Raw genomic sequence first — 25,906 nt, forward strand, 5'->3', positions numbered from 1 at the left:
GAAACCGTAATCCTGTAATCCCTTAACACTCACCCCCATTTAAGATTCAAAGACCCGTTCCTTTTTTTTGTTTGTTTGTTTTTATATTTTGTCCTATAGAAAGCTGAGGTGGGAGCTGAGGTGGTTCTTTGGACCCAAGGGGGGGGGGGGGCACACATGGTGGTGAGGGTCTCTTCCTTGGCGTACCTTGCGCCTGGAACTAGGGAGCGCACCCCAGAACACCTCCATAACGAAGCGTCGGGCTGAGCATTCTCCAGCCCCTACCCTCCCACTGAAGCTTCCCGTTACCCGGCAACGGGACCTTGCGGGTCGGCCGGGCTCGGATGGGCTGGGCTCCGGGCCATTGTCCCGAGGAAGAGTTCGAACCCAGGCCGGGCCTCCGCTTGGCCGGACCCTTAAAAGGAGCGTGCTCGGGCATTCCAATCAGTTGGGAAGCGCACAGTGCGCTGGAGCCGTGCGCTCCCAGTGCGGCGGCTGAGGCCAGGAGGGGCTCAGGGCTTTAGAGCTGCCCTAGCCCCCTAGTCTCCAGGCCCCGACAAGCCACCGCTGCCTCCGCCTTCCCACCTAGCCCGGGAGGGGACCGGTCCACCATGCAGGTGAGATGCTGGGAGTGGGACTCTATAGAGGACATTCTCAGGTTTGGCCAGAAGTGGAAAGCGGGAAGGGGCGCGCAATGAGCAAGTAAACGGGGCTCTTTTCTGGAGTTGTCCCTGTCCCCAAAGGAGAAATCCCTGCTATAAAATGGGGACTGAATTTAGTATGAAAGGAACCGGCTCTATCACTTTAACTTGCTGTATGACCCTGGGCAAGTCGGTTAACTTCTCTAAGCCTCAGTTTCCTCATATGTAAAGTGAAGTTAGACTTAAATGGTCTCCTTAGACCCCCCCCCCCCCACCAGCTTAACACGTATATTTGGAAGATTACCATACTCGTTTTTCAGAGAGAAGATCCTGGATCCCAACCCTTCTGGTTAAATGATGCCCTTGCCCTAAGTTGTTCGTTAGTAACTCATACCCCGTAGAGCTTTAAGTTTTTTAAAGCTCCTTCCTCACTGCAAGCCTTTGAAAGAATCAGAACGAAATCATTGCTCCTCCTCATCCCCTTTTCCTTGTGGCACCGCCGAGATTCTTGGGGTGAGGGTGAGTGAAACTGGGGGTCTCATGGATACTAAGACTGGGTGGAGACTTTATTCTCTGGTTTCAAACCCCAGGGAAAATCTTGTTTCTGGAACAAAAGTTTCTTTGGTCTGAATTAGCATGATCAAGACTATCTCGAGTACTATTATACTTCTAATCTATTTAACCAGAGCAAAATCTGTTTTGGCTTACATGTAATCAGCAAAGAATAAGTATCCTTAGCTAGATAACCTCCAAAGTTGCTTGTAATTCTCATTTTATTAGCAGGCTTCTTTACCTTAAAAATTAACCCTTAGTGACTGCACATATGTAAACTATATCAGATTGCTTACTCTCTTGGGAACAGGGAAAAGTTAGGGAGGAAAGGAGAAAACTTTGGAATTCAAATGAATGTTGAAACTATTGCAAATAAATAAATAAATTGAAAAGAAATAATAAATTTTAAATTGAAAAGAAATAAATATAATATTAAGAAAAAGAAAAAACCGTTCAACTGGTAAGTTATATACAATAGCTTAAAATTTGTTCTGGTCCCGTTTCTGCAATCAAAAAGGGATTGATAAGAAGTTTGGTTTAAATATGCTAGCTTTCATTGTTAACTTGTTGAGGAAAGTACTTGTTAAACCTTAAGCAATTGTCAGGTGCCCTACTACTGTTTGCTCTTCTCTTTCCAACTGACAGATTCTCTTTCATGGAAAATAATATAAAGAGTTGAAAGGGACCTTGGATATCGTTTATCTAGTGCAATTTTTTTACAGGTGTGGAAATTGAGGCCCAGATGGGTTAAGTGACTTGCCCAAGCCATAGGTAGAAAATAGTAGCACTAGGATTCTAGCCCAGCTCCTCCGTTTCTAGTCCTTCACTTGCCAAGAATGGATTGTGCCTTTTATGAGCTTTTAAGGGCTAAGTAGGAGGGATGAATAATGTGGAATGTTAAAAGGGCTTAGGGAGAATCAGACAAGAGGACAAAATATGTGATATAAAAATAGCTATTTGAGATTTTTAAAAGTGCTTCTAAAGTCACCATTTTATTATGTTAGATATCTTAATATTTAGATATATCTTAAATACAGAATACAATTTCCTTTTGCTGAATGTGATGAATTTTACAAAGACTTTTATTTGGGGGTTGTTATAATTTTAGTTTTGGATTTAGCAGTATTTCATTCCAAAGCCCTCTTCTCCTACTATTCACCTCACCCCCTCATCTGATTATGCTTATTTAATAAAGCTGTGTGGCTTGCTGGAGAAGAATTCAAGGCAAAAAGAAATAAATATGAATAAGTGTACCTAGAGGTTGTATACTATATCACTGAATTCAAAACTAGTCATCTCAGGATCCCAAACATATGGATTTCACATTGTGATGAATGTAGTAAAGTTTGTTTTTTGTGATTTGTGAAAATAGGTCTAAGTTGGAGATGCCTGCAAAGCTATCTTTAAAGAATGCCACTTTGGAGGCAAATTTATTGTTTGAAATTTTTAATTGATAGCTTTCATTTTTACATTGCCTAAATTTCTCCCTGTTAGCTCTTTCGAAGAGAATTTTGAGTTTTTAACAAGGAAGGGGGGGGACTCAGCAAAACCAATCAGTACATCAAAAAAATCTGTCATAATGTAAAACATCTGTGATTTCCCTTCCTCAGAGAGTTGAGGGGGAGGTATCTTGTCATATTTCCTCTTTGGAACTAAATTATTTCTTACATTGTTGAAACATTGATTTTCAATTGTTTTGTAGTGATCCTTTCCATTTACATGTAAATTATACTATTGTGATCATTGTCTATGTTGTTTTCTTGGTTCTGCTTATTTTACTTTGTATTGAGTCTTTCAATGCTTTTCTGAATTCATCAAACTCATTCTTTTTTTTCCAACATTGATATATTTCATTATATTCATTACTATAATTTGTTTTAATTTTCTCTAATCAATGAGTATCAACTTTGCTTCCAGTTCTTTGCTACCACAAAGAAAAATGTGGTGCCATTCTTCTTTCCTTCCCTCCTTCCTTTCTTTCTCTTTCTTTTTTTCCCATTACTTCCTTAGGATCAATCCTAATTTTCTAGTGACATAGTCCAGGCTTTATTTTGATCAATGAGCTCCTTATAGGTAAAAGTGGAATATCTAGGTAAAAGAAAATGGACATTTTAGCCACTTTATTTGCATAGTTCAAAATTACTTTCCAGTAGTTCTACCAGCAATACATTGAGTCTCTTTTTCACAATTTCTCATATGACTTCCCTTCTCTTGTCATCTTTGTAAATTTGCTGGAGTATGAGATTAAATTCTGGAATCACAGTTAAGTGATAATTTAACCCAAAATTCGTAACTAGAAAATATCTAGATATTGTTTTAATCCCTGCATCTCTGAAGAATTTGAGACATAGCAGATTTGTAGAAGCTATAAAGGTGTGAAGGACAGGTAACATGTTGAAAAATAGTAAGAACTCCAAACATCTCAATAAGCCTAAAATGTTGGACTAAATCTGAAGTGATGAATTTGCTCCTAACCAAGAAGTCATGTGAATTGTGAAGTGCCTTCCTCCTATACCTCTATTTGAGAAGATAAATACCCACTACAGAGGTTTCTGTTCTTTAAAATTGTTTATATTCTATTTAATTAACAACTTATCTGGCTAACTTAAGATTTTAAAAAAATCACTCCTAACTTTCTAGTGGTATATCCATTATCTATGAAAAGGGGAAAGCAAAGAGTAAGTAAACAGTTCTAAATATGTAGTAATTGATTTTCAAAAAGGGCAGGGTGATGATTTGGTCCAGAATATCAAGTTTCTACTCCAGTGGGGGCCTCTGAGTAAAGAGAATTTCACTGATTTTGATTTATTAATTTTTTGTAAATGCCCCAAAGCTTCATCCTAGGCTAAAGAAAGTTGTCATTTGCTGCCTGGATTGTCAGGTCATTATATCTTCCCCATTGTTTTCTGTACATGTGTGTTCAGAAGACATCACATGAGCCTATCAAGTGAAGTGTACTGTGTACAAAGTTAAGAGCAATGTTGTAGGATGATCATCTGTGAATGATTTACTTTTCTCAGCAATACAGTGACACAAGACAACTCTGAAGGACTCAGTGATGAAGAATATTATCATCTCTAGGGAATGAGCTGATAGTGTCTAAATATAGATTGAAACATACTTTTTTAACTTTATTTTTCTTGAGGTTTCTTTTGGGGAGGATCTTAGGTTTTATTTTTGTAATGTGATTATTATGGAAATGATTGCACGACTATACATTTATAAACCTATATCAAAATGCTTGTATTCTTATTGAGAGGGAGTAGGGTAAGAGGAGAGAATTTGTAACTCAGGTTTAAAAATGGATGTTAAAAATTTGTTTTTACATATAACTTCTATAGGCAAACGTTCACCATATCTTACCCTTCATGTCGCTTCAAAGAACTTTCTAGACCAGGCTGCATACTCTTCAATCACCTTCCAAAACTGCCATGGAAACCATTTTGACTCTGACCTATCAGAGTCTAAGGGACCCTAGGGCACAGGGGATTTGGTGGGACGGGAATGAGGAAGATGGCTAGAGTGGAGTCAGCATGATTTGGAAATGTCCAGGAAGAAAAAAAAGTCGAGTGTTACTAAACTGAATTTTCAACAAACAGAGGAGATGAGAAAAGGGAGTGTGAAAAATATTGAATCAACTTTTATTTGGGAAAAGTATTTTTTGATCAAAGGAACATCATTAACATAATTTTGTCAAAAACAAATAGATTGAACATCTGATATGATTACAAAAATCAGTGGAATGATTTTCCATTTTGAAATTTTTCACTCTACTGAAGCTCTTCACTACAAAATTACTAGGGACCTCTTGAAAATGTAAAATTCAGTGATCTTTTCTCAGTCACTTTCTTGACCTTTCTTCTGCTTTAACTATGTTGACCATCTGTTTCTTCTTGTTCCTTTTATTTTTCTTTTGATTTTTGAAATGATGGTTACTCCTGGTTCTTCTTTTCCCTACGTGACCATTTTCATTCATCTTCCCACTATCCAGACTGTAAGTTCTCTACCTTTTGCAATTTCATCTATAACCAAAGAGATAAATACAGTGAGAGATATGTTAATGATAAATGTAGTGTAGATGGGAGGCAGTCTCATAATAGAAGGCACTAGAAAACCAAGAAAGGCCTCTTGTAGAAAATGACATTTGAAGTGTCTTAAAAGAAAGCAGGGAAGGTAAGAGGCAGAGTTGCAGAGGGAATACCTGGAGGATAGCTCAGTGCCAACAACTGGAGTCAGCTGTGCAAATGCCACTCCAATACCATCCAATTATCCAATACCATCTTTGCTTTCCTAATTACCTACTGTACCCTGCTACCTCTATGATTCTATTAACTCATATTAAACCTGTCCAAAATGAAACTCAACTTTCTCACCTTACCTTTCTTCTAACTTTTGTATTTTAGTCAATCACATAAAGAGTATTCATCAGTCACTTTGGTGGCCCAGTGGATAGAGAGCTGGCCTTGGAGTCAGGAGTCTGGGAGTATGAATTCAACCTCAGACCTTGGACCCATTCACTAGCTGTATGACCATGGTCAAGTCTCTTAACCCTGATTGCCTCACATCTAAGATCATCTCCAGTTGTCTTGATTCCTAGCTGGTCACCAGATCTAGATGACTCCAGAGGAGAAAGTGAGACTGATGACTTAGCACAGAACCCTCACATTCAAATCAGTTCATGTGCTTGTCTTGGCATTACATCCTCATGGTCTTCTTTGAGAATGAAGGACAAACAACATTATTATTTAGTGTTAGGCACTGCTTAGTTATGAGGATACAGAAGGTAAAAGCAGACTCTTATCTTTAAGGAGTTCCCATTCAAATAGACAACATTTAAAAACTAGATATTTATGATATATATAATATGTATATATGTGTGTGTGTGTGTGTGTGTGTATATATATATATATATATATATATATATATATATATATATATATATATATGTAGGGTGGATGGGAGGCAGCCTCAGAGTAGAAGACATTAGATGACCAGGAAAGGCCTCTTGCAGAAAGTGAAATTTGAACTGTCCTGAAGACAACCAGGAAAAGTTAGAGATGCAGGGGGAAAGCCTGGAGGAGACAGCTCAGTACAGACACTTGAAGTCAGGAAATGGATTGTTGTGTTGGAAAAATAGCAAGTATATCCAAACAGATGGATCATAGACCAAATGGAAGGGAATAGTGTAAAAAGACTAGGAAGAAATCAAATTGTAAAAATATTTACATTTCCTACAGAAGACTTTATATGTGGATCTGGAGGTAATGGGGAGCTCCTGGTAATTAATGAAGAGGATGATCTGGTCAGAAGAGCCTTTAAGGAAACCACAGCTGAAAGTCATTGAATTAGGGCTTCCTTGAGGCAGGGAGTAAAATTTAAAAGCTAATGCAATAGCCCAGGTGAGAGGTGATAAAAGCCTGACCCCGAGTGGTTGGATGCATGATGGTGGATGAATATACATGAGAAATGTGGAGATGGAAACAACAATGGATTGGCCATTTGCAGGACAGAGCAAGGGATTGAGTATGACAGTGAGGTTGCAAAACTAACTAGGTGACTTGGAGATTATTAGTATCTTTTTTTTTTAAGGTTTTTTGCAAGGCAAACGGGGTTAAGTGGCTTGCCCAAGGCCACACAGCTAGGTAGTTATTGTCTGAAACTGGATTTGAACCCAGGTACTCCTGACTCCAAGGCCAGTGCTTTATCTACTATGCCACCTAGCCACCCCAAGTTTATTAGTATCTTGACAGTAATAAGGAAATCTGGGGAAAGGAGGTTTAGAGAAAAAGTACTGTTGAACATGTTGAAATTGGAATGTCTATGGACATCTATTTCATAGTGTTCTAAAAGCAGTTCCTGATGCAGGACTTGGAATCATGGGCACTACTGAAAACATCAGTGGAGATGAGAAGAGTGCCCAGGACAGAGCCTTGGGGGACACCCACAGAAGAGTTCTGAGAAAAGTGGTCAAACAAGCATAGAAAAAGGAGAGAAGAAACAGAATCAAAATAGACAAGGGGGGGAAGCATCGGGGCAGAGATGTGGATTGATCAGCAGCGTCAGGAGCTATAGAAGTAAGGCAGGCTGAGGACTGAGAAGAGGCTGTTAAAGATTGAGTAATCAAAAAAATACTGTTCACTTTTTAGAAGAACAATTTCGATGAAATAGATCTGAAGCCAAATTGCAGCTGTTTTTTAAAAAGAAAGGAAACAGAAGATCAAATGATATAATTCTTTTCTACACATAGTAGGTGATAAAAAAAATGCTTATCCCCTAATCCCCCAGTATAGGCAGTTTAGTCAAGGAATATAGAAGAAAAGAGAAATAGATAGTTGGATCCCAAGGAGGTTTTAAGAATGGGTATGTTTGTAGACATCAGGGAAGGAGACTAGGTAGAGAGAGACTGAAAACAAAAAGGAATGGGGAGATGAAAGAAGGGGTTAAGATCAGGGTATGTGTAGCTAGGGGTTAACTAGGTTGGCACAGTAGCTAGAGTGCCAGACCTGGAGTCAGGAAGAGGCATCTTCATGAGTTCAACTCCAGCCTCAGATGCTTACTAGGCAAGCCACTTAACTTTGCCTCAGTTTCCTCATCTGTAAAATGAGCTGGAAAAGGAAATGACAAACCATTTTAATGACTGTGTCAAGACAACCCTAAATGGGGTTGGGGGTGGGGGTGTTCACGAAGAATTGGACAGGACTGAAACAATTGAACAATCTGTAGCTAGACCTTGTCAAGGTCACTTCTTTATCTGACATTAGAGTGAAAGAAAAGAATCTGGAGATGATTGAGTGATGTGAGAGGAGAAGATGGAAGTGGATGGCCTCATTTTTTTTTTTTTGGTTGAAGTTTCAAGTTCTTAGTAGGAAGGATATAGGATGCCATATGAGTCTTGAAGAGAGACAGTTTATTGTCATCCAGACTCAAGATCTCAGCTTTAGAAAGTATTTGTTCTCTCCTTCACTCCTCATGTCCAATCAGTTGGCACTGCTTTTGGCTTTCCTCTATATCTCATTTTGAATCATTCTCACTACTACTACCTTAATCCAGACTTGCATAAACTCTTACCTGGAATTATTTGAATAACCTTCTCAACTAATCTTCTAGGCTTTCATTTCCAGTCCATCTGGATAATGGCCAAATTTACCTTACTAAAGTGTGGGTCTGATCACATCACACTGCAGCTTGAAAAACATTCAGTTGTTCCCCTGTTCCATAAAACAGACATCATAACCTGGCATTTAAAGCACAAACTGACCACAAACTACTTTTCCATGCTTGTATCATTCTACTTCTCATAATATATATATATATATATATATATATATATATATATATATATATATATATAATGTTTTAGGGGAAAAAAAAACCAAACTGTATTTTTAACTGTTACCTATTTTAAGCCTATCCTTCTGCTTCAATAAATATATTGAAAGTTTCATTTCAATCATAGCTAGATAATCCAGTAAAATCTTTCTCTCCAAGGCTTTAATGTGCTATATTTTTGTGAAACTTTTTTCCCTCATTTTTTTATATTTTTATAATACTTTGACTAAATCTCTCTTTGCCCTCATATGTTACCATGGCACTCCTTCATTAAAAAGTATGGTTTCATTAAGAAAAAATGGTATGGGCGGCTAGGTGGCACAGTGGATAAAGCACCGGCCCTGGAGTCAGGAGTACCTGGGTTCAAATCTGGTTTCAGACACTTAATAATTACCTAGCTGTGGCCTTGGGCAAGCCACTTAACCCCATTTGCCTTGCAAAAAAAAATCTAAAATAAAATGGTATATGTGTAAAAAAAAAAAAATAATAATAGGTTGTTTTTCTCATTTGTCTCTCATTCCAGTGTCTAGTATAGTATCTGAATGCATACAAAGTATCTGAAAAGTAATTTTTTTTTTCAGTTTTTGGAAAAGAAGCACTAGCAATGGGAACAAGCAGCAAAAATTTGTTTAAGACCTGAATTAAAATGGTGGTTTTATGAACAGAGTAAGTGACAGTCATAACCATGAATCTGAATGCAATGAACTCATTTCTGTTAGCAAAGAGGCTAACAGATTGAATTGATTGGCAAAATTCAACAATATATTATTTACAAAAAACACACTAAAAACTATATAGAGTATTAAAATGAAAGGGTAAAACAGGATTTATAATTCTTTAAATGATGTTTTAAAAGCAGAGACAGCAGTTATAATCTGAAAGCAATAGTAAAAACAAGTCATAGTTAAATAAAAAACATGGTAGACACAGACAATAAAATATCAATATTTAATACTTATTACACATATGTATGCATTAGTACATATACACATATGAAGTGAAATGACACCCAAGTACTTACAGGAAAAATAAATTGAATTACAAAGAATAGACAGCAAAGCAACTGTAATCCTTGGAGACTTTATTATATCACCTTTTTAGACACAGACAAATATGATACCTCTCTGGTGATACTGAATGAAAATAGAAAAGAGTATGTATATTTTTCAATTATTTCTTGCAACTTTACAGAAATTGACTGACTATGGGTAGGGTATAGAATCTAAATGAGGAAAAACAGAAATATTGAATGCATCTTTTATTAAAAGATGATAAAATTATAATCGATGAAAGGAACTCAAAAACAGGAGAATAAATCATGGAGAGTCAAAGAATAAATAATAGAAACAATAGATAATTTCATTAAAGAAAATGCCAGCAAGGAGACGACATGCCAAAACTTTGCATTCAGTTAAAACATCCTTAATTTATATCCTTGAAGACTTTCAACTATTAAAAAAAAAAAAACCAGTTCATTGAATTGGGTATGCAACTAAAAACAAAACTAAGAAAGAAATTTTAAAACTTCAAGTAAATTTTAAAATAAAGTATTTGAAAATCAAAGAAGAGATTAAGAAAATTGAAAGCAAAAAAAAAGTGCCATAAAAATGATAATCTGAGGACGGCTAGGTGGCACAGTGGATAGAGCACCCGCCCTGGAGTCAGGAGTGCTTGAGTTCAAATCCACCCTCAGACACTTAATAATTACCTAGCTGTGTGGCCTTGGGCAAGCCACTTAACCCCATTGCCTTGTAAAAAAAAAATTAAAAAATGATAATCTGATTTTAAAAGAAAGGGAAAGCACATTACCAACTTAAATATTTTAAAAGGTTTCAGTAAATAAAGAGGAAATAAAAAATTAAGGTATTTTGTACAATTATATGCCAACATATTTGATAATTTAAATGAAATAAATTAACATTAAAAATATAAAATATCTGAATTAACGTAATAAAAAAAATTAAGTGAGCCAGTCTCAGAAAAATATATTGAGCAACTCCTAAATTCCCGAGGCAGAGAAGAGATTTAGGACCAGATTAATTTTAAAATTTATTTTATCAAACATTCAAGAAATAATTAATTTTCATATAAACTAGAAAATTGACAAAGATGATAAAAGTAGTATTACCCAGTTATCCTAGATCTACTTTTAAACAAAGAAAAGTGCCAGACTAAGCAGTGATTGAGAAATTGAAAGAGGGGGGCAGCTAGATAAAGTAGATAAAGTAGATAAAGCACCGGCCCTGGAGTCAGGAGTACCTGGGTTCAAATCCGGTCTCAGACACTTAATAATTACCTAGCTGTGTGGCCTTGGGCAAGCCCCTTAACCCCATTTGCCTTGCAAAAAAAAAATCTTAAAAAAAAGAGATATTGAAAGAGAAAGAAAAGTGGGATATCTTTCCAACAGATCTGATTCATAATCAAGTGTCCAGAGTGGGAAGAGTAGAACAAGAGGTGGACCAGGATCCCAGGGCTGGATTCTGAACTCAAAATATGGCCACAGAGCTGGTTGTTTCTTACCTTTGACAGGGGATCACAGACTCAGCCCTTGGCCCGGAAGAAGATCTCAGTATTGTCCCTCAGACCAAAAGCAGGATTCTGGCCACAGTCTCTTTGTTCAGAACAGGGATAAAGAGGAAACACTGTTCTTCTTTACCTAAGTAGAGTCTAAAGGCTAAAAACATTAAAGAAAAGAATTATGAAATGAAACTTATAGAATAATAGAGGAAAGACTTGGAAAGAGAATTAACAAATTCGCATAAAAGACAGAAAAATTTGACCCAAGCATCAGACTTCTTGAAAATCAGAATGGATCAAACAGAAATTAATGATTCCGTGAGACAATAAAAAACATTAAAACAAAACTAAACGATTGGAAAAAAAACTGGGAGAGTAGCTTCTATATAAATGGCAGCATGCACATAAGTTATTTGATTATATGGAATGTTTATTAATTTGACTGGTTACAAATGATGGGATATGTGGGATACTGATTATATAACCAGACTTAAAGTAATGTATTCACATGGTAAAATACTTCTCACAGTGCTTGGCGACTACAACTGTTGTTTGTCCTTTGTGCTCAAAGAAAACCAGGACATTAGGGAGATACAACAAGCCAATGAATGGGATTTGAGGGAGGGAGTGGAACTGTACTAAGTCACCAGCCTTACTTTTTCTCAGGAGCCATCTTCATCCAGTGGCTAGATATGAATCAGGACAACTAGAGATGTGAGACAGGGTTAAGTGACTTGCCCAAGGTCATACAGTAGTAAGTCAAGTGTCTGAGGATGGTTTTGAACTTTAGGTCCTCCTGACTCCAGGACTGGTGCTTTAGTAGGTACTGTCTAAATGCTTTTTTATTTCCTTATCTTGCCCTAAGAAAAATAATCATATGATTCTATCAAAGATGAAAAAAAAACCTTTTTTGACTTATTAAAAACCCCAAATTTAAATAAAACTTAAAAAACATTCCTTAATAGATAGTCAAAGGATATGAACAAATAGTTCTTTAAAAAAAGTTGCAAAATATCAACAACATGAATAGAATGTTCATTAACATGAATATTGAGAGAAGTGCAGATAAGAACAATCTGAAGTTTCATTTCATTCTCAACTGATTTGAAAAGAACAAACAGCATTCACAAATAATTGACAGTGAATGTTACAATATTTTCCCCCCTAAGAAATAGCCTCTAATTCTTTTTGAGGAGGGGGGCTCCATGAGTATGGGAGTTTTTTCTAATGTCAGATTTTTATAATGTATTGATTTGTTTTGCTAGTTTTCCCCCTTCTTAAAAAAATTCTTTGCTATAAAGAATGGCTTTCTAGGAGAGGAAGGAAAAAATACAGGGAGCAATTTTAAGTAATTTAAAAAGAAAAGGTAAAAATAAAAGTTTATTTTAAAATATTACAAATTTTTGGAATAAATGGACCCTTAATATGATAGTATATCATTTTAAGGATTACATATAATGAAGAGACCTTTCCAATAAAGATCAGCTAGATGGCATAGTGGTTAGATATGGATCAGGAATCAGAAGTATGTGAGCTGAAATCTGGCCTTAAACATTACCTGTTTGACCCTGGACAAATCATTTAATCTTTGTTTGTTTGCCTTAGTTTCCTCATCTATAAATAAGAGAGAACAATAGCATTTACTTTCTAGGGTTGTTGTACAGATAAAATAATTTTCATAAAGTATTTTGCAACCTTAAAGCTAGCTGATATAGAAATGCTAGCTGATACCATTGGTATTATCAGATGTAAAGCAAAGACTAGGTTTCTTCTTATTACCACTCTTGATTCCTAACATTCTATACATACTAGCTCTACCAAAAAGAAAAGAAAAAGAAATTGAGGTATAATGATTTTTTGTAATCTGTAATCAAACAAACTGGAGTCACAGGGACCTGGTCAGCCCATGATGCAAGAACATATTTATATAGATAAACTCTATGATCTGGAAAATCTCAGTTCATTTTGATTTTTACATTTGTGGGTAGTATAGCTGAGCACTCATTCCTCCAATTTCCTTTCTCCAAGAAGGATATTAAGCTAGAATTGTATCTATCTAATACAGTATTTGATATTTGGGTTAAGAATTAGCAGCCACCAAATCTGATGTCAGATGTTTAATAATTGCCTAGCTGTGTGACCTTGGGCAAGTCACTTAAACCCCATTGCCTTAAATAAGAATCAAAAAAAATTTAAAAAAAGATAAACAGTCACTGTCCCTGGTCATTCTAAAATAGTTACACCCTAAATCATGAGAGGTAAGTGTTTATTCTCAGTCAATTTGGGTCCTCTTAACTAAATATTTTTTTCATATAACACAGTCACAGCCAGAAAATACATTTATCCGTGTGTGTGTGTGTGTGTGTGTGTGTGTGTGATAAAAACACACTTAACAAAATCTTCAGGGTGTGATCTGAGCAAAAAAAGTTTTATTTGCTCCTCTTGAACGAAGGGCACACTCTGAGTCTCACGAAGGTAGTGAAGATCAAGGAGCTGCAACCAAGATTCAAACCAAGCAAAATTACATAGGTCCTAGTGCAGGTTCCCCTCCTTAACCACCTTCTCCTTTAACCCATTGGCTTGGTCTCTTGAGGTAAAATCTTATTTGAGGAAAATCTACCCAGTAACAAAGAAAAGAATGAAATGTTTTCATAAAATGTTACCTCATCATCCAAATGGTAAGAATATAAAAAAAAAGATTGTAATGACCTATGCCTAGCTAAATGAAGAAATGTCTAAAAATGCATTTTTTGTCTTGGAAAAGTCTACTGTCCTCCTAGTTAAAAAGTCTTATCATAAAGCAGGTGATCAATCATAAGTTCCTTTAGGAACACAGGATCTTTCAAGGAATAGTCTACTATACTCCTAATTAGTAAAACATACCTTTATCAGAAGGCAGGTGCCTTGCTTGAAATGTAAGGTCTTCTAAGAATAATCTAAGAATAATAGTTTGTCCTTGTCTTAATGTTTCTTAACCCATTACAGGATTTCACTAGGAATATTAACCCTAATTATTGGGAATGTTTTTTTTTTAATTGGGAACATTCTACTCACAAGCAAGCACTAAAATGAAAAAAGAAAGTGAATGTAAAGTAGATAATTGAATATAGAAGGGTATCTAGTCTCTTCAATTCATCAGCAAGATAATATCTCAGCTCAGCCAAGGAAGAGAATGATCTTACCAGAAAAATCAACTCTTAGGACTCCCTGGAGATTCAAGTACCAGGAATCAAAGAACATGTTTTGAGGGACATCTTTCCTGACATGTTGGGAGGGCAAGTTTTTACTTTTAGAGACTCCCATTAGCTATTCTATGCTTTCTTTAAAATACCCCCTTTTCAGAGTCTATTCAAAAGTTTTTTCCCTTTCAGATTTTCATTCCATTAGCTGTCATGGGTTCAAAGGTTTCTTGGTCAGAATTCACATCTCATTCCTGAGTTTGCAGCACACTGTATGACCAGCTATTTATTATTCAGAGGATCACCAAACCTTCCTGGAATGGGATAGAGTTACAAAGGCAATAAGCATAGGCAAAGAGAGACAAAATAAAGGTTTTTTGCAAAATGTTATGATGAGCTGCTTAAGGAACTCTAGAGAACAAACTAAAAATTAGTTAAAAAAATAATTCAGTAAAATAGCAGGATTGGAAATAAATTCACACAAATTTTCTCTTCTCTGTATATTGCCAACAAAACCTAGAAGAAAGAGAGAAATTTTACTTAAAATATCTGCAGAATATGCAAAATATTTGAGTGTTCATCTATTAAGACATAGGGGGATTATATAATTGAAATTAAAAACACTCTACAAACCTAAATAATTGGAGAGGGAGTCATTTAGACTCATGGTTGAACCCAGAAAAATAAAAATAAAAATGACAGTTAATTGACTTATTCAGTGTTAAATCAAACAAACTACCAAAATGTTCTTTTCTAGAACTAAATATATAGCAAAATTCATCTAGAACAACAAAAGATCAAGGGAAATAATGAAGAAAATGGGAAGATGGAAATGCATGTAATAGTCACAAATCTGAAACTAGACTACAAACTCCAATTAGAGTTATTAGACACTAGTTTAAAAAGTTTAGAAAAGTTCACCAGTAGGAAAGGTTAGTAATACAAGCTCCAGAAGCAAATAAATATAGTAGCTTAAAATTTTATAAATCTTAAGATCCTAATTTACTATTAAACAAAAATAGGAAAGCAATCTGGCAGAAATTAAGTATAACCAACATCTCACAAAATATGCCTTGATAAACTACACATATAATTTGGCTATGATACATAAATGTCATAATCAAATTAGAGGTATAAAAAGGGGGGTACATATTACATATTTGACTTTGCCATAACCAAAATAACAAAAAAATTATTTAAAGAAAAGTGAACTATATTTTTAAATTTATTTTTATTAAAGATATTATTTGAGTTTTGCTTCCCCCGCCACGGAAAGCACTCTGTCAGTCTTTGTTTCCATGTTGTACCTTGATCCAAATTGGGTGTGGTAAGAGAGAAATCATATCCTTAAAGAAGAGAAGTCTAAGAGGTAACAAGATCAGACAATAAGATATCTGTTTTTTTTTCTAAATTAAAAGGAATAGTCCTTGTACTTTGTTCAAACTCCACAGCTCCTTATCTGGATACAGATGGCACTCTCCTTTGCAGACAGCTCAAAATTGTTCCCTATTGTTGCACTGATGGAATGAGCAAGTCCTTCAAGGTTGATCACTCCCATGTTGCTGCTAGGTTGTACAGTGTTTTTCTGGTTCTGCTCATCAAAGTGAACTATATTTTGAACATGTTAGAGTTTGAGGTCTGTGGAATATCCATTTAGAAATGCCACCAGGCAGTTGAGTTGCTCTGTGACCTTGGGACAAAGGAGGACAACTGAGAATAAATATTTTTAATCTTTTATTTTTTCCAAATACATGTTATTAAAGTTTTTCAACATTCATCCATATGTTTATTTTGGAGAAATATTTTGGCAAACAATCTGTTTAATATTGTACATACACATTTGTGTTAAACATGTTTACAGATTAGTCATTTTCTGAATGAGGAATTAGGATAAGGGAAAGAAGTGTAATTTCTTAAAATAATTTTTTTAAAAAAAGTGAATAGAGTGTGCATCAGATTCTGAAGGCTTGAGGTTTTTTTTTTCTTCCTCTGGATGGGGATAGCATTTTCTGTAGCCAGTCCATACATCTATCCTACATCTCTGAATTGCTGAGAGGAGCTGCATCCATCAAGGCAATTGAGAATAATGTAGATATTGGCAGCATCAGCACTTAGATCATTGAAACAATGGGGGCTAATAGGAGAACTAAGAGAGTGTACAAAGACAACAACTTTTGGGGAAAAGGAGCCACTTTAACTTAAAATTCATAATAAAGAAAGTGAATTAACCCAGAAATTCTCTTTTTTGAGGTTCTTAACCTGGGGATCATGAATTTGATTTTTTAAATATTTTTGTAGCTATATTTTACTACAGTTGGCTTCCTGTAATCCTAAATATCTTTTTTTTAAAATATTTAAGCTGTTATTCAAAAGGGGACAGCTAGTGAATATAGCAACAGCCCTGGAGTTCAAATCTGGCCTCAGACATTTAATATTTGACTTCAGCAGGTCACAACCCCATTGCCTTGCAAAAATAAAAACATTCTATGAAAGGCTTTTATGGGCTTAACTAAATTACCAAAAGAATTCATGATATTAAAGTTAAGAATTACTACTTTACTCTCTGCCTTAGATTTTGAGAGCAGATTTCAAAGGGATCAGAGAAAGTATAATTATAATCCAGTGACATGGTAGCCATGGAAAACTTCATTTAGAATATACCTTTATTTGTGGAACATACTATGACAGGATATTCTTAATAGTTTTGCCTCAAAAATATGACATGAAAATACAACTATGGTTAGTATAGCATGAGACCCAAATGATCACTGTACTAGTATATATAGACAAAGCTAGGGTTTTTTGTTTTTTTTTTTCTTTGTAAGGCAAATGGGGTTAAGTGGCTTGTCCAAGGCCACACAGCTAGGTAATTATTAAGTGTCTGAGGCCGGATTTGAACTCAGATACTCCTGACTCCAGAGCCAGTGCTCTATCTACTGCACCACCTAGCCACCCCAATAGACAAAACTAGAAAGAACACCACAAATAAATGAGAGTAGCACAGAATTGTCATCCCCATCATTAATCAAATTAAAACCACCATAGTTGGGATAGCTAGGGAAGAAATGTATGATACTTCCAGCACAATATTGAATCATCTAGCACAGGGAGGGTTTTTTCCCTTCAGATTTTAGAATGCAAGTGTCTGAAGACTCAAGGTTGTAAGTGATTGAAATAGCAATAAAATTGTATCTCCTAGATAGCATAAGTAGACTGTAGCATATTTCTAAAATTTCACTACACACAAGAAATGGTTTAAAAAAAGAATAATTGATGAAATGTGTGCTTAGAAAATGGGGTGAGCTGCCTGTGTTACAAATGCAACTTAAAAAGATCGAGAGAAAAGGTTCCTTCCCACCCCACCCTGACAGACTGAACATGGACAAGATAGATGGTTGGAAGCAGTCTGCAGCAATGAAGGGAAGAAGGATGTTTATATTAAAGAGATCATAAGTTTATTGAAGTTAGCTTAGAATCTCAAACAGATGATAAAAGAATTAATATAAAACTATAATGAACAAAAACCTACAAGTAACAGTTTTACAAGAGCATTGTCTGGAGCCTTCCAGAGAGAGAGAGAGAGAGAGAGAGAGAGAATGAATAGTTCCCTTGGTCTGGATCATATAGTGATAGTACATGAGTCAGAAGGCAGAGCTAACTCAACAAATTTCACTTTTGATTTCTCATAGAAGAAAAGTGGTATCTAGACGATTGAGGATAGGTTAAAATTGTTGAACAGGGAGTTTCACCCAGGAATGGTGAAATGTTCAGAAAACATGTTGAAAAGAAAACTTAAAGCTACCAAACTTAGAATAGCTATATCCTAGGGCATTTAAGAACTGTGCATGTGATTATTGATCAACTTTCTGTGAACTTAAATCATGGAAAACAGAGGAGGTGCCTCAGAATTAGAGAAAGGTGACTGTTTTGATTTTCAAAAAGACCTTTGACAGACAAATGAAGTTAATATTAACATTTATCTTTGATAATTTGTTAAGGTTGTGAGACATAAACCAGAAAGAAAATTCTAATCTAAACATATTGTTGGTGTTTGGGATAAAAATCCACTTAAAAAATATTGAGAGACTCTATTGAGAGACTCCTCTGAGCAAAAAGAAAAAAGTTTATTTGCTTTTCTCTAGAGAAGGGCACACTCCAAGTCTCACAAAGGTAGTGAAGATCAAGGGGCTGCCCTGAATTGATATTCAAGCAAGATTATATGACCTAACGCCAACCCCTCCTTCTCCCTATCCTCTCTCTGTGTTGACTCGATTGGTCTTCAGAGTTTCATTCTACTTGCAAAAATCTACTCCAGCAGCAAAGAAAAGAATGAAAGGTTTTCATAAAATATACCTTAGCATCCAGATGGTGAGAATAACCTTCAGAATTATAACTATCTTAAAAAAGTAATATCTAAGTCTAGTAAAAATAGGCTTATCACAAAAATTGTGAACTTGTCTTGAAACAAGTCTTTCTAGGAACAGTCTACTATCCTCGCAGTTAGTAAAAATATCTTTATCAAGAAAACAGGTGGTGTTACTAGTCTTATTTGTAATGCAAGGTCTTTCTTCTAAGAATAATGGTTTGTCTTAATTTATTTTGGAAATTTTATTTATTTAAGGCAATGGAGTCAAGTAACTTGCCCAAGATCATACAGCTAGGCAATTAAGTGTCTGAGGCTAGATTTTTGAACTCGGGTCCTCCTAACTCCAGGGCCAATGCTCTATCTACCACGCCACCTAGCTGTCCCTGTTTTTCTTAATATTTCTTAACCCTGAGAAGACTTCACTAGGAATATTAACCCTGTGAGGGTTTACTGGGAATATTCCACTCATTGGGAAAACTAGAATTGAGAGCCCTAGAGTGATTTCAGAGTGGGAATGTTGAAGAGTATTTTATATCAGAATTGCCTTTACAAGGATATGGAGACTTGTATATCAAATACCTTTGATAAAAGTATGACTTCCAAAAACTATTAGGGAAAGGATTCAAATTTGGAAGCTTCTTCAATGGATAAGCAGTCAAAGCATAAGGATTCAAAAGGAAAATGAAAGCAATATTAATAACTCCATATCACAGGTTCTGGAAATTTTGAAATTATAGGAAAATAGTACTAATCTTTTTGATCCAGTGATTCCAAATACTGGATTTATATCCCCAAATAAGGCAAAAATGCCCCATGTGCACCATATACTATTTGTATTTTCAGAAAATTAGAGGAAAATTATGTGTCTATCAGTTAGGGAATAATATGACCAATGGATATTACTGTCTTACAAGGAGAAAAAAAAAAACCCAAGAATTCAGAGAAACAGGGAAAAAGATGTATGAATTGAACCAAAAAAAAAGAAGCAAAACAACAATTTATGCAATGCTCAAAATAATGTAAAAATAACAAATGTCAGTTGAACAGAAATCTAGATAACTGGGAGAAAGCACTTTTCTCTTATGTATATGGTAGGCTAAAAGAAGGACCTTATGTTTGCTGTGTTGTCCCAAATAATATGCTGTGATTCTATAGAGAAGAGTTGTTTTTGGGAAGTGCTTATTGTGCCATTTTAGTTTTTGCAAAGCAATGGGCTTAAGTGGCTTGCCCAAGGCCACACAGCTAGGTACTTATTAAGTGTCTGAGATGGGGTTTAAACTCAGGTCCTCCTGACTCCAGGGCCGGTGCTCTATCCACTGTGCCACCTAGCCGCCCCCTGCTTATTGTGTCTTAACAAAATTTATCAACATAAAAAAATACTGCCTTGAGGGGCGGCTAGGTGGCACAGTGGATAGAGCACCGGCCCTGGAGTCAGGAGGACCTGAGTTTAAACCCCATCTCAGACACTTAATAATTACCTAGCTGTGTGGCCTTGGGCAAGTCACTTAACCCCATTGCCTTGCAAAAAAAAACCCTAAAAAAAAATACTGCCTTGGCTAGGTCCTCTGCAAAGCCTCTTGATGACCATTTGTCAGATATTATAGAAGGGATTTTGTTCAGGTATAGGTTGATGCTTTCCACCACTAACTTTCTGTTATTTTGTGAAGTCACAAAAGATAATTATTAAGCAGTTTTTCTCAACAAACAAAGCTATTCAAAATGAAGTTGACTTTTTTCAGGAGATGGTGGGAATATTTCCTCTGGAAGCTTTTAAGCAAAGACTTGAGATTCTTAATTGGAATGTGATGGATCAAATGGACTCTGAGGGGTATTTATTATTTCTACCTTTTTACATTTGTTTGCCCTCTAATACATGGTCATTTTTTATAAAGTTCATGTTGTGCTGAAAAATGCCTATGTTCTTTTGCATTTAGAAGATTTCGTAAGTCTTTAGCTGGGGGGGTGGCAGCTAGGTGTCACAGTGGATAGAGCACTGGAGTCAGGAGGACCTGAGTTCAAATCCAGCCTCAGACATTTAAAAATTACCTAGTTGTGAGACTTTGGCAAATCACTTAACCCCATTGCCTTGCAAAAAACAACATAAAAAATAAACTAAGTTTTTAGCTCTAGTTTCTCCAACAATTTGTTCAGCTCCATTTTTTTCCATTTTTGTTTGTTTCTGAAATAGACATTAAAGTCTCCTGTTACTTTTGTGTTTTTGTATTTTTGTTTTTGTATTTGTTTTTGTCTTGTATTTGTATTTTTGTAGCTCAATGTTGTTGTTTGCTCAATTCTGTCTCACTTAAATCCAAAGAACAAAGTTGTCAGCCTAGCTGTCTCTTCCAGGATCATTGAAAGCTATGTAGTTTATGCTTTCCTAAATTTGTTTCTAGTATTAGGAGTTTTTTTCCCAAGGTACCATGGCAAATCATTTAGTGAAATCTGTAGAAGCTAAAAGTTGCAAGTCATCAAGAGAGTTTGAAGATTGAAATCTTAGTGAGTCTGCAGCAGTCTTCCCTTACAGTCTTTAGAGTCTACTCTTTCTGAAAGCTCTGTACCATCACTATAGAAATCCAAAGTCATAATGCAAAATGATAGGAACAAGAAAAGTGGGACAGGCTAAATGTCTTTCAGGATAATCTTATGTAAGCCAATAGTGAATAGGGAGAATAGATCTTTGGATTCAATAAATTGTATATTCCTGTACAAGCTATTGGTTTTTTTTTTACCTTATATCCCCACATGTAGGACCTGTAGAACTGCATCTGAATTATCCTTGCTCAGTATTCTTCATATAGTCTTAGTAGATTTTCATATTTAGTTTTTTAAATTGTTATTATTTGCTTTATTAGTTTTCTCTTCAGCTCCTGAAGTTGCATTTAGGGCCATGATGCACCTGACCTAAGACAAAAGGTTTGTTTCCATTCTTTTGCAAAATAGGATCCAAATGAAGATACTGAATGGAATGATATATTAAGAGATTTTGGAATTCTTCCTCCAAAAGAAGAAAAAAAAGATGAGGCTGAAGAATTGGTTTTACATTTACAGAAAGAAGCTATGGGTAAGATCACAGAATAACAATATCACAGGTAATGGATCACAGAAGGTGAAAAGTAATATAGAGATTATCTGGTTCAAACCCCTTATTTATACCTGTGAGGAAGAAGTTCTACAGAGAGATGCAGTTATTATTCAGGGGTTACATAGCAAGGATTGGAGGCTTTGGACTCCTAGAACAGTGTTCTTTCTTCATCATCACATTATTTCTTCATTTAATGATCCTATGAGACACACCCAAGCCATGTCTTGTGGAATTCTAGTGTTTAAAATGTTGTAAATAAGAGTTTTATGAAAAAAATGAATGGAATGATATATGAAAAAGTATTATATGTTCTGCTTTCTTATTTTTTGTAACAATTTGTAACCGAATTTCCAAAGCATTCCTTTAGCCCAGAGGTATTCCCAGATCATCATTTTTGTATTCCATTAATTTCTTTCAAGTATAAAAATCTTTGGTAACTATATTAAAGAAATGCTGCCCTGTGGTTTATTATTTTGCTAAGGTTTACAATTACTAGGTTTATTTCATATGAATCACTAATTTGTAGATGATTCTTTTAAGCTGTAAAACTTCAGTTATATATTTTTGAGGATTAAGGATATTTAAATGTGGAACAGATTCTTCAATAAGTGAAGCTTTAGCCTTGCTTCAGAATATTTCTGATTTGACTTTGTCTAGATATTTCAGGTGTGAAGAAAAAACAAAATAGTAATAGTTCTATGATATTATAAATTTAACTATGGATAATTATGCTATTTGAGAATACGAGGTATCCTTGCTCATTCCCAAGGCTAGCCTCTCTCTCTATGCCTTTAATCCTTGATTACTCTAAGACCTTATTCCATTGATTATCCTTTCCTCATGCTAGTTGTATGTTCTGTCTTTTCATTAGGTATATCACATGGCTTCAGACATGCTGATTTTTCCTATTTAAACATGATATTATGTGTCTCTATTCTGTTATCCCATGAAGTTTTTTCATTTATCACCATCATTGTATGACCAAACCTCAAAAAGTAATCTGCATGTTATCTTGCCACTCATTCATTCTTCTCCTATTAATCTAACTTCCATCTGCCTATTCTGTTTCTTTACTCCTTCAAACTATCCTTCAATCTTCTTTATTGTGTAGATCTGATTGTATTATTTCTCCACCTAAAACTTATTTGTTGCAAACCTCTTAACCTTGAATTCAAACACTTTCATAACTTAGGGCCCTCTTTATCTTTCCAATTATATCTCACATTTCTCTCTTCCATAATTCTTGACATTTTCTAATTTTATCTTGTCCTCTATGCATTTGTCCACACCATTATGCTCTATACTGTGAATCTCCTTTCCCTTTTTTATGCCTCAAAAAAATCTTACCCAGCCTTTAAAATCCTAACTGATGTGTAATCTCTTCCAAACATCCTTCTGTGATTCGTCTACACACCTAATTGGAAATTATTTTCTTTTCCTTCAACCTCACAAACTCTTAATTCCTATGCTTTAATTTTGTCATATGCAATGCTATCATAAATTCATTCTATTCCATTAATTATTTCTCTGTGACTTACACTGCTAGAATGTAAGCTCCATGAAGACAAGAATCATTTCAGCTATTTTTGTATCTTTCTCAGTCTCTTAACAGTGCTTCCCAAGCATTAAACATGTTTAATGGTTATTGAATTATTATCTTTTAGCTAAACCATATGAAAAAATGACTCTTGGCCAGTTGAAGGAAGCTGAAGATGATTTTGATGATGAAGATATGAGGGCTATGGAAATATATAGGTATAGTAAATAGTAAAATTAATATCCCTTGTAATTATTTGGCTTTGTAAGAAGCCAGTAGATTAGAATTATAGCAATGCAACACCAAAATATGGAGGATTGAAAGACAAAAGTGGAAGTTTGTATCCTCAGCATAAATAGATGCATATTTATAAAAATGTTTATTAAAACAAAATTAAAGTATTTATATTTACGAAATAAGCATTTATAATACAATATTTATATACATAGACACATAATTATGTATGTATATGCAAAATGCAAAACAGTCACTAGAACTTTGTGAGAATCAAGAAAAACTTCAAGAAGAAGGTTATGCTTGACTGAGGTTTGAAGGAATCTAGGAATTCTGAGAGAGAGTTGAAGAGGCTATGCAATCTAAGAATAGGGAACACAACTGCAAAGGTGAGAAGCCAATGCTGAAATAGCCATGAAGAACAGCAAGAATCTGGTTTGGCTAGACTATAATGTGTTAAGTGCAATAATGCAGAGTTCAGTTGGAGAAGTTGCTTGATGCCATATTGTGAAAGGCTTTTCATGGCAAACAGTCATTTATATTGTATGCTAAAGGAAATAGAGAATGTTTGAGTTGATTGAGTAAGGAATGACATGACCAGGCAAAGGACTGATTGAGAGAGGGAGAGAGAGGAAGGGGAAGGGAGAACAGACAGAACAGACAGACCTAAAGCAGGAAAACTAATTAGGAGACCATTGCAGTGGTCCAGCATTGAGTATCTAAGCTAAGAAGGTAACTATATGATAGGCACCAGGGACAAATAAATGCAAGATATGTGGCAGTTTAGAAAAATATGACAACTGGGGTGAGAATGATGCAAAGGCTGCCAATCTGAATGACTGGGAGAATGGTAAAGCTTAACAGGGGAGGGGAAGAAATAAGTGAGAGATGCCCAATCAGACTCGTAGTCTTTAGGCTAATATTCAAAAGTTCTTTGAACCAGAGTGACACTGAATTATATTCAGATATTCCAAGAAAACCTGATCACACTCCAGTGGGGGGGGTGGTTCTGCTTTCATACCAGGTATTAAAGCAAGTGGACCATTTTCATGCAGCCTAGAGTAGCAAAGGTAGAATCGAGCAGTGGCAAAGAAGAAAAATATTAAGGCAGGTCATCAGTTTTCCAAGTATCTTAGAGCAAAAGACCTAGTCTGATTGAAGTCTTAAGAAAAGACAGGATATTTTCCCAACTTCCTCTTCTGGTGCCTATCTATCCATAGATACTGTAATATAATCTGCAGTTTTGAGAGATATTCCAGGTAACCTGAAGTTTGCCTGAACCACAAAGAGGCCAGGAATTGCCTATTGATTTAAATGTAAAGATAGGCAAAGGACCAATGATGAGAACATGACTCCTGATAAAAAGGTCAGTAGACTCAAGATGCAGAATCAGATATTTTTTGGATAAGGTTGATGTAGGAATTTGTTTTAACTATGAATATTTACTCTAAAAAATTGTTTTTCTTTTTAGGCATCAAGAAAAGTAGAAGAAAAATAAATTGAAAAAATTTCATTTAATTAAAAGCAATAATAAAGTTAAACAAAAAAAATTTTCAAGCTCATTGTTAAGACTTTTCCTAATGGAGGCTGAGAGAAGTTATGATAGAACTCAAAAATTTTTGTCTAAGATAAAATTCCCTATAAAGTATCTCTGAGCTGTTATGTGGTCTCCTAACCTTAAAACAAGCTAAGTAGTTATAACAGTGTTAATACCTGTTGCACACTCTCTCTACTCCTTAGAATCTTAGTTTCCTTCAAAGGTTAGCTCAAGTGCTGTCATCTACATGAGGGTGTTCCCAGTTAACTCAGATTAATTTAATTAATTCTCTCCCATCTTGCCCCCAACCAATAACATTAGAGGAATTTTATTATATACTTCTTTTACATACATACATATGTTCTTGCTACCTCTCTGTGTTAAATGTCATGAGTTGCCTCTACCAATGTAATCACAGACACATGGTAAGTGCATAATAACAAAAATATTTAGGGCGAACAACTTCTAGTATTTAAACTTCTTCCTTCCTTTTTCTTGCTTTCAGAAACATAGAACTTTGAGACAATCTTGCCTTTCCTGTATTTTATAAAGGGCACATGATAGAAGAGAAATTCATAATAAAGGGTTGGAATACAGTGTTATTTCTCAATTTTTGAAAAAAAAAATTGGTAACTATATAAACATTTAAGGCTTATAAAATTATACTAATCAGATTATAACAACTTTTTTATTAAGACAAAAGCGTTTGCAAGAATGGAAAGCTCGTCAGAAGATAAAAAAATTTGGGGAACTAAGAGAAATTTCTGGTAATCAGTATGTGAAAGAAGTTACAAATGCAGAAAAAGATGTCTGGGTTGTAATTCATTTATATAGATCAAGGTAAGCCCTATTCTTTTTCTCCTAAATGTTAATCTGTAATTTTTTTTAAATGTACTTCTAATGTTTTTAAGATTCAAGTAAACATACTATGAGTAGTACTCAAAAGAATGCAT

The 25,906-nt window shown here is 35.2% G+C and overlaps 1 protein-coding gene across 2 annotated transcripts in view; it reads left to right on the top strand.

The window, feature by feature from the left end:
* The first annotated feature begins 316 nt into the window (after nucleotides 1–316).
* PDCL2 (phosducin like 2) overlaps nucleotides 317–25,906 on the top strand; it is a 34,159-nt gene continuing 8,569 nt past the window's right edge. Inside the window, exons 1-4 of one of the 2 annotated variants that reach the window (XM_074229398.1) lie at nucleotides 317–596; nucleotides 21,504–21,652; nucleotides 23,310–23,400; nucleotides 25,650–25,793. In XM_074229398.1, coding sequence (XP_074085499.1) covers nucleotides 21,580–21,652; nucleotides 23,310–23,400; nucleotides 25,650–25,793 — 308 coding nt within the window. In that variant the 5' untranslated portion in view covers nucleotides 317–596; nucleotides 21,504–21,579. The remainder of the gene's footprint in view (nucleotides 597–21,503; nucleotides 21,653–23,309; nucleotides 23,401–25,649; nucleotides 25,794–25,906) is intronic. The other variant, XM_074229397.1, reaches the window with a different exon arrangement.

The sequence above is a fragment of the Macrotis lagotis genome, chromosome 3 (assembly GCF_037893015.1).
Source record: "Macrotis lagotis isolate mMagLag1 chromosome 3, bilby.v1.9.chrom.fasta, whole genome shotgun sequence".
Classification (NCBI taxonomy): Eukaryota; Metazoa; Chordata; class Mammalia; order Peramelemorphia; family Peramelidae; genus Macrotis; species Macrotis lagotis.